This window comes from Carassius auratus, unplaced genomic scaffold (genome assembly GCF_003368295.1).
Source record: "Carassius auratus strain Wakin unplaced genomic scaffold, ASM336829v1 scaf_tig00009845, whole genome shotgun sequence".
NCBI classification, from domain to species: domain Eukaryota; kingdom Metazoa; phylum Chordata; class Actinopteri; order Cypriniformes; family Cyprinidae; genus Carassius; species Carassius auratus.
The window spans coordinates 22497-40000 of record NW_020524080.1 but is presented as its reverse complement, the minus strand read 5'-3'; the positions used below and the strand labels follow the sequence as shown (position 1 = coordinate 40000).

The window sequence follows — 17504 nt, the reverse complement described above, 5'->3', positions numbered from 1 at the left end:
AAGAATGAAAGGAAAGAGTAAAGATATAAAGCAGCGAGTACCAAATACATGTGTTTGAAATAAATGTTACACCATACTGCTGCTGCTGTTCTTTCAATAAGCAATTTTAATACATTAAATGAAATGCCAAATGAACATACAATAATAAATCATGACACCACATAAAATATAAAAAGCTGTAACAATTTATCCAGTTTAATTAAATAAATGAACACTAATAAATAAAGTAACAAACCAACAATGTATTTTTTTTTTTTTTCAGAATCAGAATCAGAAAGAGCTTTATTGCCAAGTATGCTTATGCATACAAGGAATTTGTTTTAGTGACATAAGCTTCCAGTACACAGAGACAACAACACACAGACAAAAAAGAAAAAAAAGAGAGATTTACAAATTGGCAAATAAATAAGTGTATAAACAATTGTGCTATAAATGATAATGAAATAGGATTGAGTGAGATGCAGGAATGTTCTAGGATGGAGGGTTAACAAATAAATATAAGGATATCGCACGTTTATAAGCATAAGTAGGGAACATTTAATTGTTCATGAGGTAGATTGCCTGGGGGAAGAAACTGTTCTTGTGCCTTGCTGTTCTGGTATTTGCGGCTCTGAGGCGCCGACCAGATGGCAAAAGTTCAAAGATGGGGTGACTTGGATGTGAGGGATCCAGAGTGATTTACTGAACACTTTTCCTCACTCTGGATGTATACAGTTCTTGAAGGGTGGGCAGAGGAGCACCAGTAATCCTTTCAGCAGTCCCCACATCATGCTAAAGTTTTCAGACTATGAGACATTCATACTTCCCATAAATGAGTAATTGTGGTACTTTTGTATTGTATAAACATGATACTTGACTCTGAACTGCTGCTAATCATTATTCTTTTGTTTGTAATATTCTGATTATTGGTGCCCGACTCACAGCTAGATTGACTGCACTTCATCATTTCATCATTGTTGTGTTTAGAGCGTCGCCAGTCATGTTTCATCACCGTCGCTCAGCTTTTTCAAACTTATTTTTTCCTCCCAAACGAGGAACAAAAATGAACTTAGTTTGAAGTATACCGGGGCCTTCACACTCATGTTTTATTTTTATTTATTTATTTTTTTTGTAAAAAAATAATAATAATATAAAAAAAACACTGTTCCTAATGCGTAGTCACTATATTCACATAAATAATTTAAGTCATAATTTCAATCAAATAATCAATAGTTAGTCTGATTCTCTTGAAAACAGAGGCAACAAAGCTTCTAAATACATTTAAAATAATTTAATAATTAAATAATCTGGACATAAGCACAGCTTTACATTAGATGGGTTCATGCATCTGACAGACACATTTATACAAAAAAATGATTATTAATTGTGAGCAGCATGCTCATATTTCACTTTTTTTCTCTCTGTCAGTGACACCTCGAACAGGAAGTGAAACAACAAGAACAATGACAGGAAGTACTGCAGTTCAACTCGATCAGCCAAACACTGAGAGCACAAACTACACTACCCATGATGCAACAGTCCCAGTACCAGTTTTATCATTTGGTATATTTTGGAGAAAATCAATTGTTTTGAACATTTGTTGAGACACATTTAGCCCATGCTGAACCTGATCAAAGTGAAGCACACATCAGACGTCATGTGGTTAGTCTGGTTTCACATCAGCCAAGTGTTTTCCTCAGAGGACTGTGGTTCAGCATCGCGGTTTCACTTCGGTCACACAATATAACAGCAACAGATTTACAATATTTAAAAATGTTGAATATTTCAGTAATTAAAGTCATTTATGTAAATGATAAGATCATTATTATTTATTCAGCAGTATAATCAGAATCAGTTCTGTGTTGTTTTGTGTTTATTGTTGTGTTCAGGTCTGTCTTCTGTTGCTGGCGGTCTGGGTTCGGTTCTGCTGGTTCTGGTTCTGTGTTCTGGAACGTTCCTCGTTCTGAAAAAGAGGAAGGGGAAATCTGGGACAGGTAACAGTTTATTTGTGATTATAAAGTGTTTTGTGAGTGTCTGTGTTGATTTGACTTTGTCTTTTCTCTCTTTTCGTGCTCTAATCAGGTTTATTTCAGCAAAATGTGCAGCACAATACAGAGGTGGGAGATCAAATCTTTACCTGTAGAAGATCAGAAATGATTATCAGTATTATCTATGAACCAGTAAATTAATGCTGTATATGTTGTTTTTCAGAGTGTCCACATGTATGAGATTGTAAACAGTGACCCCGGACCATCTGATGTCATCACTGCAACATCTTCATCCAATCAGACGACTGCATCACACCTCAACACCCGCCCACATGACTTGGTTACTGTTGCTGTTTATGCCACAGTAACCAATCAGCAGCCTGATTCAAACCCCAGTCACATCCACTCGACCAATCAGGTGACAGATACAGACTGTGATTATTATGCTAATATGAAGCCGTCTGAACCAACAACAGACAACAGAACAGATCTGGGGGGTATTCCAGAAAGCAGGTTATGTGACATACCCGGGTATGTTTAAGAGTAAGTAAGCGGATAACCTCAACTTTGGGTTCCAAAAACAGAGGTAACTTTCAGGGTATGTTAGTAGTCATAGCAACTCACTCTCTAAACTGAACCTGCTCCGGAGCAGGTTATGTTCCAGGGTTAGTTCACTTCAGCGAGCCTTCAATGGGGTGACAGATTATTATATAATATTACAATATGTAATATAGCCTATTTTATTTATATATATATATATATATATATATATATATATATATATATATATATATATATATATATATATATATATATATATATGATATGTTAATGAGGAAGCGCTAATATAAGTAATAAATAAGGTAATATATTATTCTAATATGATTATTTATTTTATTGGCATATATAAGAGTTATCTATAAATTATGTATTAAGAGGTATGCATAAATTATAAAACAATATGACAAGGTAATGTTTAACTTATATATATTTATATATTTTATTTATTACATGTTATATCTCACACATGGAGTGGTATTTTCTATAATGTCTGAATTCTAAATCAAAATACATATCTGATATGACTTAATGTATAATTAGCATAAAACAAATAATACAATTTGCATTCTCAAGGATTGGAAAAAAAATTAAATGATTGCACAGCCATCAGTAAGGTGGCGATATGCACTAAGCAGGTAAACAACTAATGAACAAAAGAAGAAGAAAGGAACAGCTTGGCGCGCTTTTTCTTAGCGTCCGTTTCTATAGTGACTCGTCGATTCGTTGCTCTGTTGAGAATGTCTTGAGTCTTAACCAGGAACATACTCTGAGTTGAATGAACTTACTCCCGGACGTGTTTTTGGAACCACATACCTCGAGTAAGCAAGGTTTGGGGTTAATCAACCGAGAGTTCAGGGTTTAGTTCACGGTAAGTTAACCCTGCTTTCTGGAATACACCCCTGATCTACTCAACAGTGACACGTCCACAGAACATCAAGACCAACGACAGCCCGATATACTCACTGATCAAACATAAATAATAAAAGACTGTAAAACTTCTTCATCAGACATCTGCACTGACGTGAAAAAAAAAAAAAACAAAAAAAAACAAAAAATAATATATATATATATATATATATATATATATATATATATATATATATATATATATATATATATATATAGATATATATATAGATAGATAGTTTAATTAATTAATATCTGAGTTTGTATTAGTATTTTATAAACTGTATAATGTTACTGACAAGAAAAGTTACTAAAAATAAAAATGGTTTAATTCTTTGTAAAGAGTACACCTCATCAACAGTAAATGAGTATTTTGTTCACCCCAAGCATGAAGGTCAGAGATCTGAGCTACATCACGCTCTCTACAGGTGATGTGTGATAATACACAGCTCCACACACAAGTCATGATCAACCACCAGATGATGTACATTTGATTGAAATCAGCTGCAAACTTGTGGTGAAAAATGAACAGATCTATTGAAGGTTAAACCTGAGTTACAGAACCTACAATCTTGATTTTGATCAAAATGACATGTTTTTACTCTGTGCTGTTTAGATCTGTGTCATTGTGAAGATGTGTAAAGCTGGATGAGGTTAGAGAGACAGAAAGGGCAAGGAAATATGATGCTGCATTTCTTCAATCAGTACAGAGGAGAAAGACTGTAACGTTTGTCATAGACTTTGGTCTCATGTACAGTTTAACACTTTTTTATTTGCATTAGTATTATTACTGCATGATGATGATTTAATGTGGATATGGATTATATCTGTAAATTATTATTCTGGTCTTATAATGTGTCTTTGTCAGATGCATCTCTGTATGATGATGTTTCTGATTTCAGCTGTTGTAGTTTCTTTAAAAGTAGTCACAGGACACAGAGGAGAGCGGCTTGACATCAGATGCAGCTATTCATCTGGAAATTAATCAAAACCAAAGTATTTTTGTAAAGACAATGGAAATAAAAACATTGTGGTTATATGAGGATCTCCAGATGAAGACGAGAGATTCTCTCTGACTGATGTTTTCTCCGTCAGCATCACTGACCTGAGAACAGAGGATACAGGACGATACTGGAGTGGAGTGGAGAGGACTTCACCGTTTATAGATGTCTATTCAGAAATATTGTTGCTGTTACACAGTTAGTGATTAATTGTATCTGAAAGTGTGTGAGTGATCAAGTCAGTAAATCTTGTTAGTCGACTCATATACTGTTGAGCTGATTGTCTGCTAGACTTGAGTGTGTTCAGTATAAAATACATCATTAAACCAGAGATTACATGAAAGATTTTGTGTATTTAACGTTGATCTTTCCTGACACTGATCAGTGAAGAAGACCTCTAAAGAACCAACAATTAACTCTTTTATAAACACAACGTCATATTTCAGCAAAACAGAGACATTTCATATTCTGTTATTTAATTATTTATAATCTACTTTTATACTGCTTTGGATAAGAAAGTGTCTTCAATAGAAAATACAACTTCTGTTCATATTCACGAAATACATTGTTAAAAATCACTGTAAAAAAAACGGACAAATTTCGACAGTAACATACTGTTTTTCATTAAAACAGTGCATTCTGGGTAATATTCATAATTTTCGAAAAGGTAGCCTGCTGCATATCGTAAATTAACAAAGTTTAAAGTCGACACTCAGCGGCTGTGTTTCAAATCACACCCTACACCCTCATTCACTATTCCCTACATGAGTTTACTAATATAGTCCACCTGACAGAGAGAATGAAAACTAATGAGTGAATTCAGACGCTGATCAACAGCTGCTGTTAACGAGTAGAATCACTGAAGAAAAAAAAAAAACATAAGACAAACACATGAAATACAACTGACTTCAGCCACAGCCTTAGATGAAATCAACTGAAGATTTAAACAATCAACAAACAGCTTTATCAACTTCACACATTACTAACCAGACTGACTTTATTTCTGTCAGATCAGAGATCAGAGATCAAAAGATCTTATTGAGAATTAAAGAGATTTAGATGATAATGTTAGTTTCGTTTAGTGTCACCATTGTGGAGATCAGTGTTTGCTTTAGTTGGGCTCCTGACCCTTGACTTCTGTACTTTAAGTTTTGTTTCATTGCTGTATTTATAGTACATCTGCTACAGCAATATTAATATTGATGGTCAAGTGATTATGGCTGTTTCTGTCAGACGTGATCTACTAGACTGACTTAAAGTGTTGCTATAGTAATGAAATATTTATTTTTTTGTTTCTTAAATTTTATAAGATTGAACAGTAATGTGATGATCAAAACTATGGAAGCATATGAATCAGGGTATCTTCCCTCCATTCCAAATCCGTTTCAAATTAAAAAACAGAAAACGAAAAACTCAAGTGGATTCAAGTGAGAGAACATGAATTAAATAACGAGAAATGGAAAAATGGCTCGTTTATTCGTTATTCCATCTAGGTTAACAAACGGAAAATGAGTTTTTGACTTGATTTCTCATTTTGTCGTTTTGGGTTTAAAAAACGGCTTATGGCTTCAATATTTCATTCGCACTTGTGGGCGGAGCTGAAACGCTTCTTTCATCTGATTGGTCGGAACGCTCCGCCTTCTACTCGGGCTCCTCAGTCTTTCAGAATAAGAGTCTTACAAGAGTAATATCTGAAACCAGATGTAGACACATAATTCGCGTTGTTGCGACTTGCAAGTCACCCTTTAAATTATTTCTAGGTTATAGTATTGTATGAATATTGTCCCACTGTAAATACAGTGCAAATAGTTCTGTCTCCTTGGATAAAAGTGAAGTGGAAATAAAAATCAATAATAGACTGAACATTTCCATGATAATATGTCTGTAACATTTACCACTCTTGTCTTTTAAGTCTAATGGCACTAGGTAGGTGTGTGTGACATTAATAATTAATTGTGGAAATTAATATAGTTAAATTTATTAAATAAATTAGAATTATTAGTTTTATTACAGACAAAATTGAATGATGTTTCTCTTTTAGTCTTCTTTGTTGGCCTTGACAACGACTAAAATTTTATTGTTTCACCAAATTCAGCTCAGATCTTCAGACTCGTTTGACTCGTTGCTGTAACTGGTCAGACTTTTTCCTTCTCAAAAAATCCTAGTGACTTTCGTTATCGGAGCGATGAAGGTCTTACACTTAAGGTCCACTAGAGGGGGAGACAGGATTTCTGTTTATGTAAGTTTAAATGACAGATAAATACATTAATTTCATGTGTACTACCATGAATATGCCATATCTGTGTAACACAGGTTCTTCAATGATAGATGGGGTGGTAGGGGGGTATACCTTAGCTCAATGATAACTGTATAATATAAAACAACATTAACTACTGCAGCTGGTACCAAATAAAAATGATTAAGTTTTGGAAAAACTGCAAGTCAAATGTACTTGCACAAATGACTTGCTGTTACATAATACCCCATATGCGTTGTTGGGGACGTTTTCGTCCACTAGGGGGTAAAGTTGAGTCTTATTTTAGCCACCACTTTCTCTGTGTTTCAGCTAATGGAATGATTGGTGACAAATCTTATTTTTACACTTATTTTGGGAAAATGCTTGAAATATTTCAAAAACTCAACAGTATACTGTGGGTAAATTCACTACCCTTTTGTTATGTTTGGGATGAAAACACCCACTAAATTAAAATGCTGTAAAAATGTCTCAGATAAAGATTTTTTTTGTTTTGTTTTGTTTTGCATAAATCTATTAATCACCCTCAGTCCTGATCAAACTACCAAATGTTTAAAAAAAAAAAATCCAAGATTTTAACTCTTTAATTACCAAGTTCATAAATTATGTCACTGATTTGGGAAGAAAAAACACACACAAAATGACATTTTCAATATAAAAAGTAATTGTGGACTGGATATTTTTTTTACCTTCTTTTATATTTTTTTTAGTCTTGGGCATGTCAAAGATTAATAACTGTAGATTAGCTTTGATGTATTGTTAGTTTTGTGCAGCATTAGATTTTAATTTTTTCTCCCTCATTTATTGTTGGTGGCTGTTTTTGTCCCATTGACTTCCATTATAACGACATTTTTTGATTGCAAAGCCATGACACCATATAATCATGCACTCTTGATTGTTGGTGGTTTTCCCTGTTGGGAAGAGGTAACATTTGTTATTTTTACAGTTGATCACTAGGTGGGACCATTAACCCTTTAGGCCTGTACAAAAAAAGGCTTAGTTTCTGGCCTGTATATAGAGTTATATGGAGTTTAACAGCAAATTATAGTGTGTGTGTCTGTGTGTGTGTGTGTGTGTGTGTGTGTGTGTGTGTTTGAGAGAGAGAGAGAGAGAGTGTGGGAGAGACCTTTGTTTACTTACCTTGATGTATCTGAAAAAATCCAAATATGCACCTCATACTCTCAGAACTACATGGACAAAACAATAAAAAAAAGAAGTGTGTTTATGCACCTGCTGACTTTTGATGGTGAAAAGAACGGAGGGCCTATGTGTGAAATACTTGTCTTTTCTTGATGGTGAAGCCAGTTTAAAACCTTTAAATCTTATAAAAAAAACTACTTTGAACATAATTGATTATGGACCAAAATGCAATACCAACTTCAAATAAGCAGCAACTCGCTGGAGGGGTTAAGCTGCATAATCATTTCTAAAACTCTGGTTCAAGTCAAGCCCTTTCTCGTATTGCTTGCTGCTCTTCTCACCATCAAATGACCAGAAGCATGGCATGCAAGTGTTTAAATCCATGTACTGTTTTTGTTTAGTCTATACTTATCACCACCATTAAAAGGCAGCAGGTGCATAAATACACTTTTGTTTACTCCATGTAGTTCTGAGAGCTGAGGTGTACATTCAGATTTTCTCAAATACATCAAGGTAAGTGCGCAAAAGTCTCTCTCTCTCTCTCTCTCCTACACACATACACACAATATAATTTGCTGTTATACTCCACATAACTCTATATACAAGTCAGAAACTAAGCTTTTTTTTGCACAGGCCTATCTAAAGGGTTGATGGTCCCACCTAGTGATCAACTGTAAAAAATAACAAATTTTACCTCTTCCCAACAGGGAAAACCACAAACAATCAAGAATGCATGATTATGTTTCATGACTTTGCAATCAAAAATGTAATTATAATGGAAGTCAGTGAAAAAAAAACATCCACCAACAACAAATTAGGGGAAAAATTTTTTATCTAATGCTTATAGCAGTTTAATTGAGTGAATGTTTTCATCCCGAACATAACGAAAGGGTAGTGAATTTGAACAATGCACAAGGGATACATAATAATTTTTATTTGGCACCAGCCGCAATTAATGTTGACAGCTAGCAGGAGTGTGGTGGGGTGCGAGGTCTGTTTTGACCAATGGATGGAGACCTCAAGGCAGTGGCCTTAATGCTTATCTGAAGATTTGTCTTTATAGATTACAGTTTACATTGTACTTACTGAAGTACACCTCTGCATGCAGACACCCAACTGTACAAATTCATTTACAGATTTAAAACCCAGTCCTGAACCGGGAGAACCATGTTCTGCAGAGTTCAGTTCAGTTCCAACACACTTACTTGGACATTGTTACTGATCCTGAAGACTTTGCTTAGCTTAGGTGTGTTTATTTGGGGTAGCTAAACTTTGCAGGACACTGGCCATCCAGGAGGAGGACTGAGAGTCCTGACATTAGCATTTACATTCAGTGCATGTGATTTATCAACACTGAGTAGATCTTAAAATGTACAGCTCATGAAAAAAAAGTTCTAGATGGACAAACATTAAATGCATAAACCAGTGTGAATAAAAAATATATTAAAATACATTTGAAGGTAGGTTGAAAAAGCCAGAATGGGAAGTTTTAAAGTACAGCTTGAAGTGTGAAGTTTATTCTTGTACACAGATATGGTATATTCATGGTAGTACACATGAAATTAATGTATTTATTTGCCATTTTACGTAAATAGGAATCCTGTCTCCCCCTCTAGTGGACATTAAGTGTAAGACCTTCATTGCTCAGATAATGAAAGTCACTAGGATTTTTTGAGAAGGAAATTTGGTGAAACATTAAAATTTTAGTCCTGTCAATTACTCTCATAATAAATGATAATAATGTTCAAATATATGTTGGCTTTCTCAAGGCCAACAAAGAAGACTAAAAGAAAAACCATTCAATTTAGTATGTAATAAAACGAATATTACTAATTTATTTCATAAATTTAACTATAGTAATTTTCCCAATTAATTATTAATGTCACACACACCTACCTAGTGCCTTTTGACTTAAAAGATGAGAGTGGTAAATGTTACAGACATATTATCATGGAACTGTTCAGTCTATTATTGATTTTTATTTCCACTTCACTTTTATCCAAGGAGACAAAACTATTTGCACTGTATTTACAGTGGGACAATATTCATACAATACTATAACCTAGAAATAATTTAAAGGCGTGACTTGCAAGTCACAGCAGCACGAATTATGTGCGCAGCAACATCTGACTCAAATATTATGTTAATTAACAGTGAGCGGTGGTTTCAGACACTACTCTTATAAGACTCTTATTCTGAAAGAATGTAAGCTCGAGTTGAAGGCGGAGCGATTCGACCAATCAGATGAAAGGAGCGTTTCAGCTCCGCCCACAAGTTCGAATGAAATATTGAAGCCATAAGCCGTTTTTTAAACCCAAAACGACAAAATGAGAAATCAAGTCAAAAACTCATTTTCCGTTTGTTTACCTAGATGGAATAACGAATAAACGAGCCATTTTTCCATTTCTGGTTATTTAACTCATGTTCTCTCACTTGAATCCTCTTGAGTTTTTCGTTTTCTGTTTTTTAATTTGAAACGGATTTGGAATGGACGGAAGATACCCTGATTCATATGGGTAGCATTATTCAATTCGGGATGTAATATGCAAAATGACAATGCAATATGTAAAATGGCAATGCATTTCTGTATTTACATTTACATTTACCAATACATTTGTGCAACGTTTGGTGCAAAATGAAAATGAAAATTAAATGACATAATTTTAATTTGCCATTTCCTACACCAGTTTTAATATGTAAAATGAATATTAATTTTAACGCTTTATAAGTTGCAAAATTAAAATGAAAATGTATTACAGAAATGATTAGATATGTCTAACATGTTCAAGCAAAAACCGTGGCAAAATGATCATTCAAATGCTATTTTTCTTAATTGCATTAACACTCACAGCCAAAACACTTACGATTGCATTTTCATTTAATGACACGCAATGAATGTAGCAAAATTCAAAGTGCACACTGAAAATGCATTCCGAGCCGATCACGTCTCCGCCCTCGCGCCACGTCAATCATTGTGTGAACAAGGCGGGGCTTGCAGAAGGTCAAGAGACTCAATACTCAAGAAGAGGATTCAAGAGAAAACATGGACAAGACAGTTGTTCCGTGTACGTTTTGATCATTTCGGTTTATGGCTTAAATATTTCATTCGCACTTGTGAGTGGAGCTGAAACACTGCTTTCATCTGATTGGTCGAATCGCTCCGCCTTCAGCTCGGTCTTGTCATTCTTTCAGGCAAAATAAGAGTCAGTGCGAGTGAAGCATTTTAATGTCTGAAACCACCGTTCACTGTTAATTAGCATAATATTTGAATCAGATGTAGCTGGGCACATAATTCGTGCTGCTGAGACCTGCAAATTATTTATAGGTTGTAGTATTGTATGAATATTATCCCACTGATAAATACAGTGCAAATAGTTCTCTCTCTTTGGATGAAAGTGAAGTGGAAATAAAAATCAATAATAGACTGAACAGTTCCATGTCTGTAACATTTACCACTCTCATCTTTTAAGTCACAAGGCACTAGGTATGTGTGTGTGTGTGACATTAATAAATAATTGTAAAAATGAATATGGTGGTTACATTTCTAAATAAAAATAGTAAAATTAGCTCAATGCTGCTCAGTGCTCCTGTAGCCTACCCCAGAGCGCCCTCTCGCGGCTGTAGACGGTAATGTTTTCTCTTGATTCTGAATAAATGCGACTTATAGTCCAGTGCGATTTATATGTTTTTTTTCCTCGTCATGACGTATTTTTGGACTGATGCAACTTATACTGAAAAATACAGGTAACATTATTATTATTATTTATTATGAGAGTAATTGACACAGACTAGAACTTTAATGTTTCACCAAATTCAGCTCAGATCTTAAGACTCGTCTGACTTGTGTTGCTGTATAACTGGCCAGACTTACCATCCCAAAAAATCTTATTTAATTTTATTTCCTAAATTTAACTATATTTATTTCCACTTCACTCTTATCCAAAGAAACATAACTATTTACACTGTTTTATCAGTGGGAGAATATTCATACAATACTACAACCTATAAATAATTTGCAGGTCTCAGCAGCACGAATTATGTGCCCAGCTACATCTGATTCAAATATTATGCTAATTAACAGTGAACGGTGGTTTCAGACATTACAATGCTTCACTCGCACTGACTCTTATTTTGCCTGAAAGAATGACAAGACCGAGCTGAAGGCGGAGCGATTCGACCAATCAGATGAAAGCAGTGTTTCAGCTCCACTCACAAGTGCGAATGAAATATTGAAGCCATAAACCGAAATGATCAAAACATACACGGACCAACTGTCTTGTCCATGTTCTCTCACTTGAATCCTCTTCTTGAGATTTGAGTCTCTGACCTTCTGCAAGCCCCACCTTGTTCACGCAGTGATTGACAGGGCGGGAGGGGGCGGAGACGTGATCGGCTCGGAATGCATTTTCAATGTGCACTTTGAATTTTGCTACATTCATTGCGGGACACTGAATGAAAATGCAATCGTAAGTGTTTTGACTGTGAGTGTTAATGCAATTAAGAAAAATAGCATTTGAATTATCATTTTGCAACGGTTTTTGCTTGAACATGTTAGACATATCTAATCATTTCTGTAATACATTTTCATTTTAATTTTGCAACTTATAAAGCGTTAAAATTAATATTAATTTTACATATTAAAACTGGTGTAGGAAATGGCAAATGAAAATTATGTCATTTAATTTTCATTTTCATTTTGCACCAAACGTTGCACAAATGTATTGGTAAATGTAAATGTAAATACAGAAATGCATTGCCATTTTACATATTGCATTGTCATTTTGCATATTACATCCCGAATTGAATAATGCTACCCATATGCTTCCATACAAAACATATGGTTTATTGACATTTTAAGTTTTAAATATTTTGGGCAGCACTGTCCACAACACTCAAAGAGAGACATCAACAAGCAGCACATGAATCTCAACAATGGTGACAATCAAAAGGTTCATGATGCAATGCATGCTGGGTACCAGCACAGGATAAAACTCATCCATGACTCCCAGCATGCATTGCGACATGAATAAATTATGCCCCTGAATTGTTCACAAATTTTCTTGAATTCTCATGTGCTTATAATTTTGCTTTTGTCTTAAGTTTTAGTAGCATGTTTTGTGATGTTCAGAACTGATCTGTTTATTTATTTTGTGGATTGTCACCATTGTTGTGATTCATACGCTGATTCTTGATGTTTCTCTCTAAATTTCAGCCATGTTTTTTTGTGACGAGTTAAATTTTCTTAAAAGTCTTTCATAACTTAAGGCTCAGCAGTGTTTCTCATTTTGCTGTAGTATCAATATTCAATAAGAGAAGGGACACGGGACTTTATTTCTTCTGTTGACTTGTTTTTTGCTATAACAGCATGTAAAAAGAAAAAAACCTTAGTTGTTGAAAAGTCACGTTCAAGAGCCCAACTAAAGTAAACACTGATCTCCATCATGGTAGTGAAAAAAACACCTAAACCTATTTAACTCTCAATAAGATCTTCTGTAGACATCTGACAGAAATAAAGTCAGTCTGGTTAATAATGTGAATCTGGTAAAGCTGTTTTAGGAGTTGTTTAATCAGATCTTGAGAGATTTGATGAATTCAAGGCTGTGGCTGAAGCCATTTTGTAGTCCTTATGTTTCTCTTTCCTTTAGTGATTCTGTTTGTTAATAGCAGGTGTTCATCACTAATGCTCAATCATCAATTAATCACAGAATTATCTCATTAACTTCACTAATTCAGTGTTACTCAAACACTCTGTAGTGTGTACACATTATAAGTGTTCACTTATGAACACTTTTGTGGATTTTGTTGTGGGGATTAAAGGGTTAAAGATTTAAGACGAAGAAAAAACGGCATGAAACATAATTTAACAGTAATAAACTGTAATTAATTTACAGGAAACAGACTGTAGAAAAACAGTTATTTACTGGCATCCCTGCTGCCAGTAGATAACTGTTTTTCTACAGTTTGTTGCCGTTAAGTCAAGGAAAAACAGTAATATACTGTAAACTGTAAACGTCAGATTTACCAAATGAAAAAAAAAAGTTAATTTAATTAAAATATTTGTGAACATCCATACAAAAAAAATAAAAATAAAAATATGCAAAGTCATACACTGATAATGAGAGTAAATACTGAACTCAACTGTATTAATGTGTGTTTGCACAATAGAGATCGTTTAGTTTAATGTAGTTTGGTTGTTCACCATTGTGCTGGAGAGTAGCGCCTGTGCTTCAGTCAATGATGAGCCACAAATTCAGATCTTTTGCTGCTTTATATAAAGGCAGTAAATTTGGATTCTCCTGATACAGTGGTGATCTCTGTGTTAAGTATTTCAGCACATGCGTGTGAGCTGCAGTGATTTGAGTAAAAGTCATGCATTAAGTTACTTTACTATTACACATTAAGTGTTTGCAGTTTTATATTAAGAAATATTCCTTCTCAGTGGACTCAAATGAAAGAAGTTCATAGTACTAAGATCATAGGAATGCTGTTTTTTTTTTTGTTTTTTTTTTTTTCCGAACTGTTTGAAGCAGTGGGAGTGGAGTTAATTTCCATGGTAGAATTTAGGGTAAAATACTGTAAAAAAAATTAAGAGTGGTAAATTAATGGTTGAGAGCTGTAAATTAACAGTACTTTACTGGCACCCCTGCTGCCAGTAAATTACTGTTATTTAACGGCACAATTTTTTACAGTGTAAGATGAGTAGTTTTTGTGTTCATGGTGTTAGTATCATCACAATGCTCTTACTGAGCAGCACATTCAGAGTTAATAGTTTTTCTCTCTGTCATTGGTGACTCATCAAAGAGAGAGAAACTACCAGAACAGGAAGTACTGCTGTTCATCTCAATCAGTGAAACACTAGTGAGCACACAAACTACACTACCCATGATGCAACAGTGTCCTGAATGATATATTTTAACTCTTGTGACACACACATCAGAAATCATGTGGTTAATCTGGTTTCACTTCAGCTGTAGACAGAAGTGTTTTCCTCTGAACTATTGAGGTTCACTTCAGTTACACAATATAACAGGTTAATTTACTGAAACTGACAGCAGTTACAGAAGCTCAAATCTTGAGTACTGTGCTGTTTAGTTCTGTATAATTAATGGACAGAAGGTCAGTGTCATTGTGGAGATGTAAACCTGGATGAGGTTAGAGAGACAGAAAGAGGAAGGAAGTACAATTCTGCATCTTCTCGCTCAGAACGGAAGAGAAAGACTAACATTAGTCACAGAATTTAGTCTCATATTTCAGTAAAATGTTCAGCATGTGTGTCGTTCTGCTCGTCTTTTCCACCATCTCTACAGGTGAGTTCAAGACTCTGAGGTTTTTGTACATAATTTGATTGAAATTTTCATATTTTTGTCACTGCATGATGATTTGATGGTTATATTTGTACATTATTATTCAGTTCTGATATCTCTTGCTCACACATAACATCTCTATATAATAATATTTCTGTTTCAGTTGTTGTTGGTGCTCCAGAAACAGTCACAGGACACAGAGGAGAGAGAGTTGACATCAGATGCAGATATGAATCTGGATATGAATCGAATTCAAAGTATTTATGTAACACCCGCGAAGAATGCACGGAAGGAAATAATTTGGTTTCACAGCTACTTCTATCTATGTGTGGGGCCGGATCAGAAGACTACGTTCGCTCAGGAGTCAGGATTGCAGCAGGAGAAAGAACACAACAACAACTTCTGGAAAAGGTAAGTATTTATGTAGATTTTGATTGTTTGAAAAAGCAAAAGAATAACAATTTGAATAGACAATGGTAAATCTCAAGTGAACCAAACACTTTTCAATTAATGGAAATAACTACTTACAGTAGTCACTTTAACTCTCACTTTATGTAAAGCTCCTAAATACCTCTTAATATGTTTATCTATTATTTGATTATATTAATTATATATCTATATTTATTTTATACTTATTTATCTATAGTTTAATGAGATTATGATATAATATATATAACTCTTTGGTTTGATACAACTTCACACTCTTGAAAATGTAAATTCAAAGTTTCACTCTTAAAATAACCAACAATGTTTTACACTCTTTCAGAAAACTCAACAGAAAGTAAACAACAAAAATGCACAGGTAAATAACCAGATGAAAAGGTATCAGTCCAAAGCAAATGCTTAGTCCTTTGAAATAAATGTCCAACGTGGAAACAAAAATACTCAGATCCTTGAGTGAAAAGAGTTTCGATGCTTAACAAAAAATGTGTCCAAAAAGTAAAAAACAGGTTTACACAATATTTCCTACCAGTGTGATGAACAACTTCCAGATTCTATGAAATGGGATGGCTCGCCAGTTTCTGCAACCGTGTGTCTCTCTCTCTCTCTCTCGATGGACAGCAGAAACAATTCTCCCAAACGTCAACAAAACTCCAGATCCAGAATCAGCATTGCTCTCAGGAACATCAATAAACAAAGAAGAGAGAGAAAAGAAAAGAAACCAACAAAAAAAAAAACAAAAAAAAACCAACCTTGCAAAACAAGGCAGAAAATTACAATTAATATCAGAGCTCTCAATATCAAAAGCATATTTCAGTAACACACTGAAAAAATGTACAATTGCACTCACAATATACACATCTCTTTTTCTTTAAACACATTTCTCATTAAAATACAACAACTGATTTGCTCAACTTACTCAACCCATATAAATCAATGCGTTAGCCATTAGCTAAGACCGCATGGTTAGCATAACTCCCTGTGCTTAGCATCACACTTTCAGCACATATTATTGACATAAAATAACCATTTGACCACAAATCAACATATATACACATATATTTTTCTTCTAAAACATTGAACAGAAATAAAGCATAATTTAGACGTTTGTTTTGTAGTGAAACACTACACTAACTAATTTATATAAAGGACAGACAAATACATATACATGTAATTCACTTACCAAGAAAATAGTGAGTAAACAGAACAATCCCGGATGGAAAAATAAAAATCTCTCTTTTGGTTTCTCTCGAGTGAATTAACTTTTTTCTGTTTCCTATTTTCTTCAGATCCAGTGCAATCGCAATCGTCTAATGTAAGCACCACTTTACTGCTAACGAGCGAACACTGTTCTCATATTTCAAAACACTTCTCTTACAGATCGACTTAACTTAAAACACTTTAAATCTCTGTTCAAAAGCTGTTTTTGCTAAATCGCCATGTTTCCGCTTCTCACCGTTCTCTCCCTTTTTCTGTTTGTTCTCCTCAATCCCCTTTTTCTGTTTTTTCTTTTTGACGTCAACCTTGAGGGAGGGGTTGACGTCAACGGCCAGTTTCTAATTTTACTTATTTTCCTAGACACTTTCTGTTTTTAATTATTTCACTTAGTATAAGTTGAGAATTCGATATATAATATGAATATGAATAAAATAATGGGATGATATTAATAAAATAGTCTTATTTTATTTACATATGTGGTAATATATATTTTTCTCTATTCACAGGTGCTGGCTCTTGTAACCTGGGTTACATCCTCCCTCACTGTGCATTTACACATCGATGATAGGGGAAACCACAGACTCTTCAAAGGAGCACTCGACTGCCTTACTTAAGCCTTGCAATAAGGACTGAAACACTGTGGTGAGTGGATTTCCTAATGTGGGGTATTCAAACTTTTTAGGGGGGTGTCGCTCTCTCTGTGAGCGTCTGG

The 17504-nt window shown here is 34.4% G+C and overlaps 1 protein-coding gene and 1 long non-coding RNA gene across 2 annotated transcripts in view; one reads left to right on the top strand and one right to left on the bottom strand.

Moving 5' to 3' along the window:
* LOC113072672 (CMRF35-like molecule 5) overlaps positions 1-3538 on the top strand; it is a 13841-nt gene extending 10303 nt beyond the window's left edge. The window contains exons 4-8 of the mRNA XM_026245645.1: positions 1408-1542; positions 1869-1973; positions 2062-2096; positions 2191-2457; positions 3428-3538. Of these exons, the coding sequence (XP_026101430.1) occupies positions 1408-1542; positions 1869-1973; positions 2062-2096; positions 2191-2457; positions 3428-3508 (623 nt within the window). The 3' untranslated portion in view covers positions 3509-3538. The remainder of the gene's footprint in view (positions 1-1407; positions 1543-1868; positions 1974-2061; positions 2097-2190; positions 2458-3427) is intronic.
* Positions 3539-15533: 11995 nt separating this feature from the next.
* On the bottom strand, positions 15534-16827 carry LOC113072675 (uncharacterized). Its single transcript, XR_003280328.1, has 2 exons — positions 16758-16827; positions 15534-16326 (listed from the first exon to the last, which is right to left on the bottom strand). It is a non-coding gene; the product is annotated as an uncharacterized LOC113072675 (long non-coding RNA).
* Between the last annotated feature and the right edge of the window lie 677 nt (positions 16828-17504).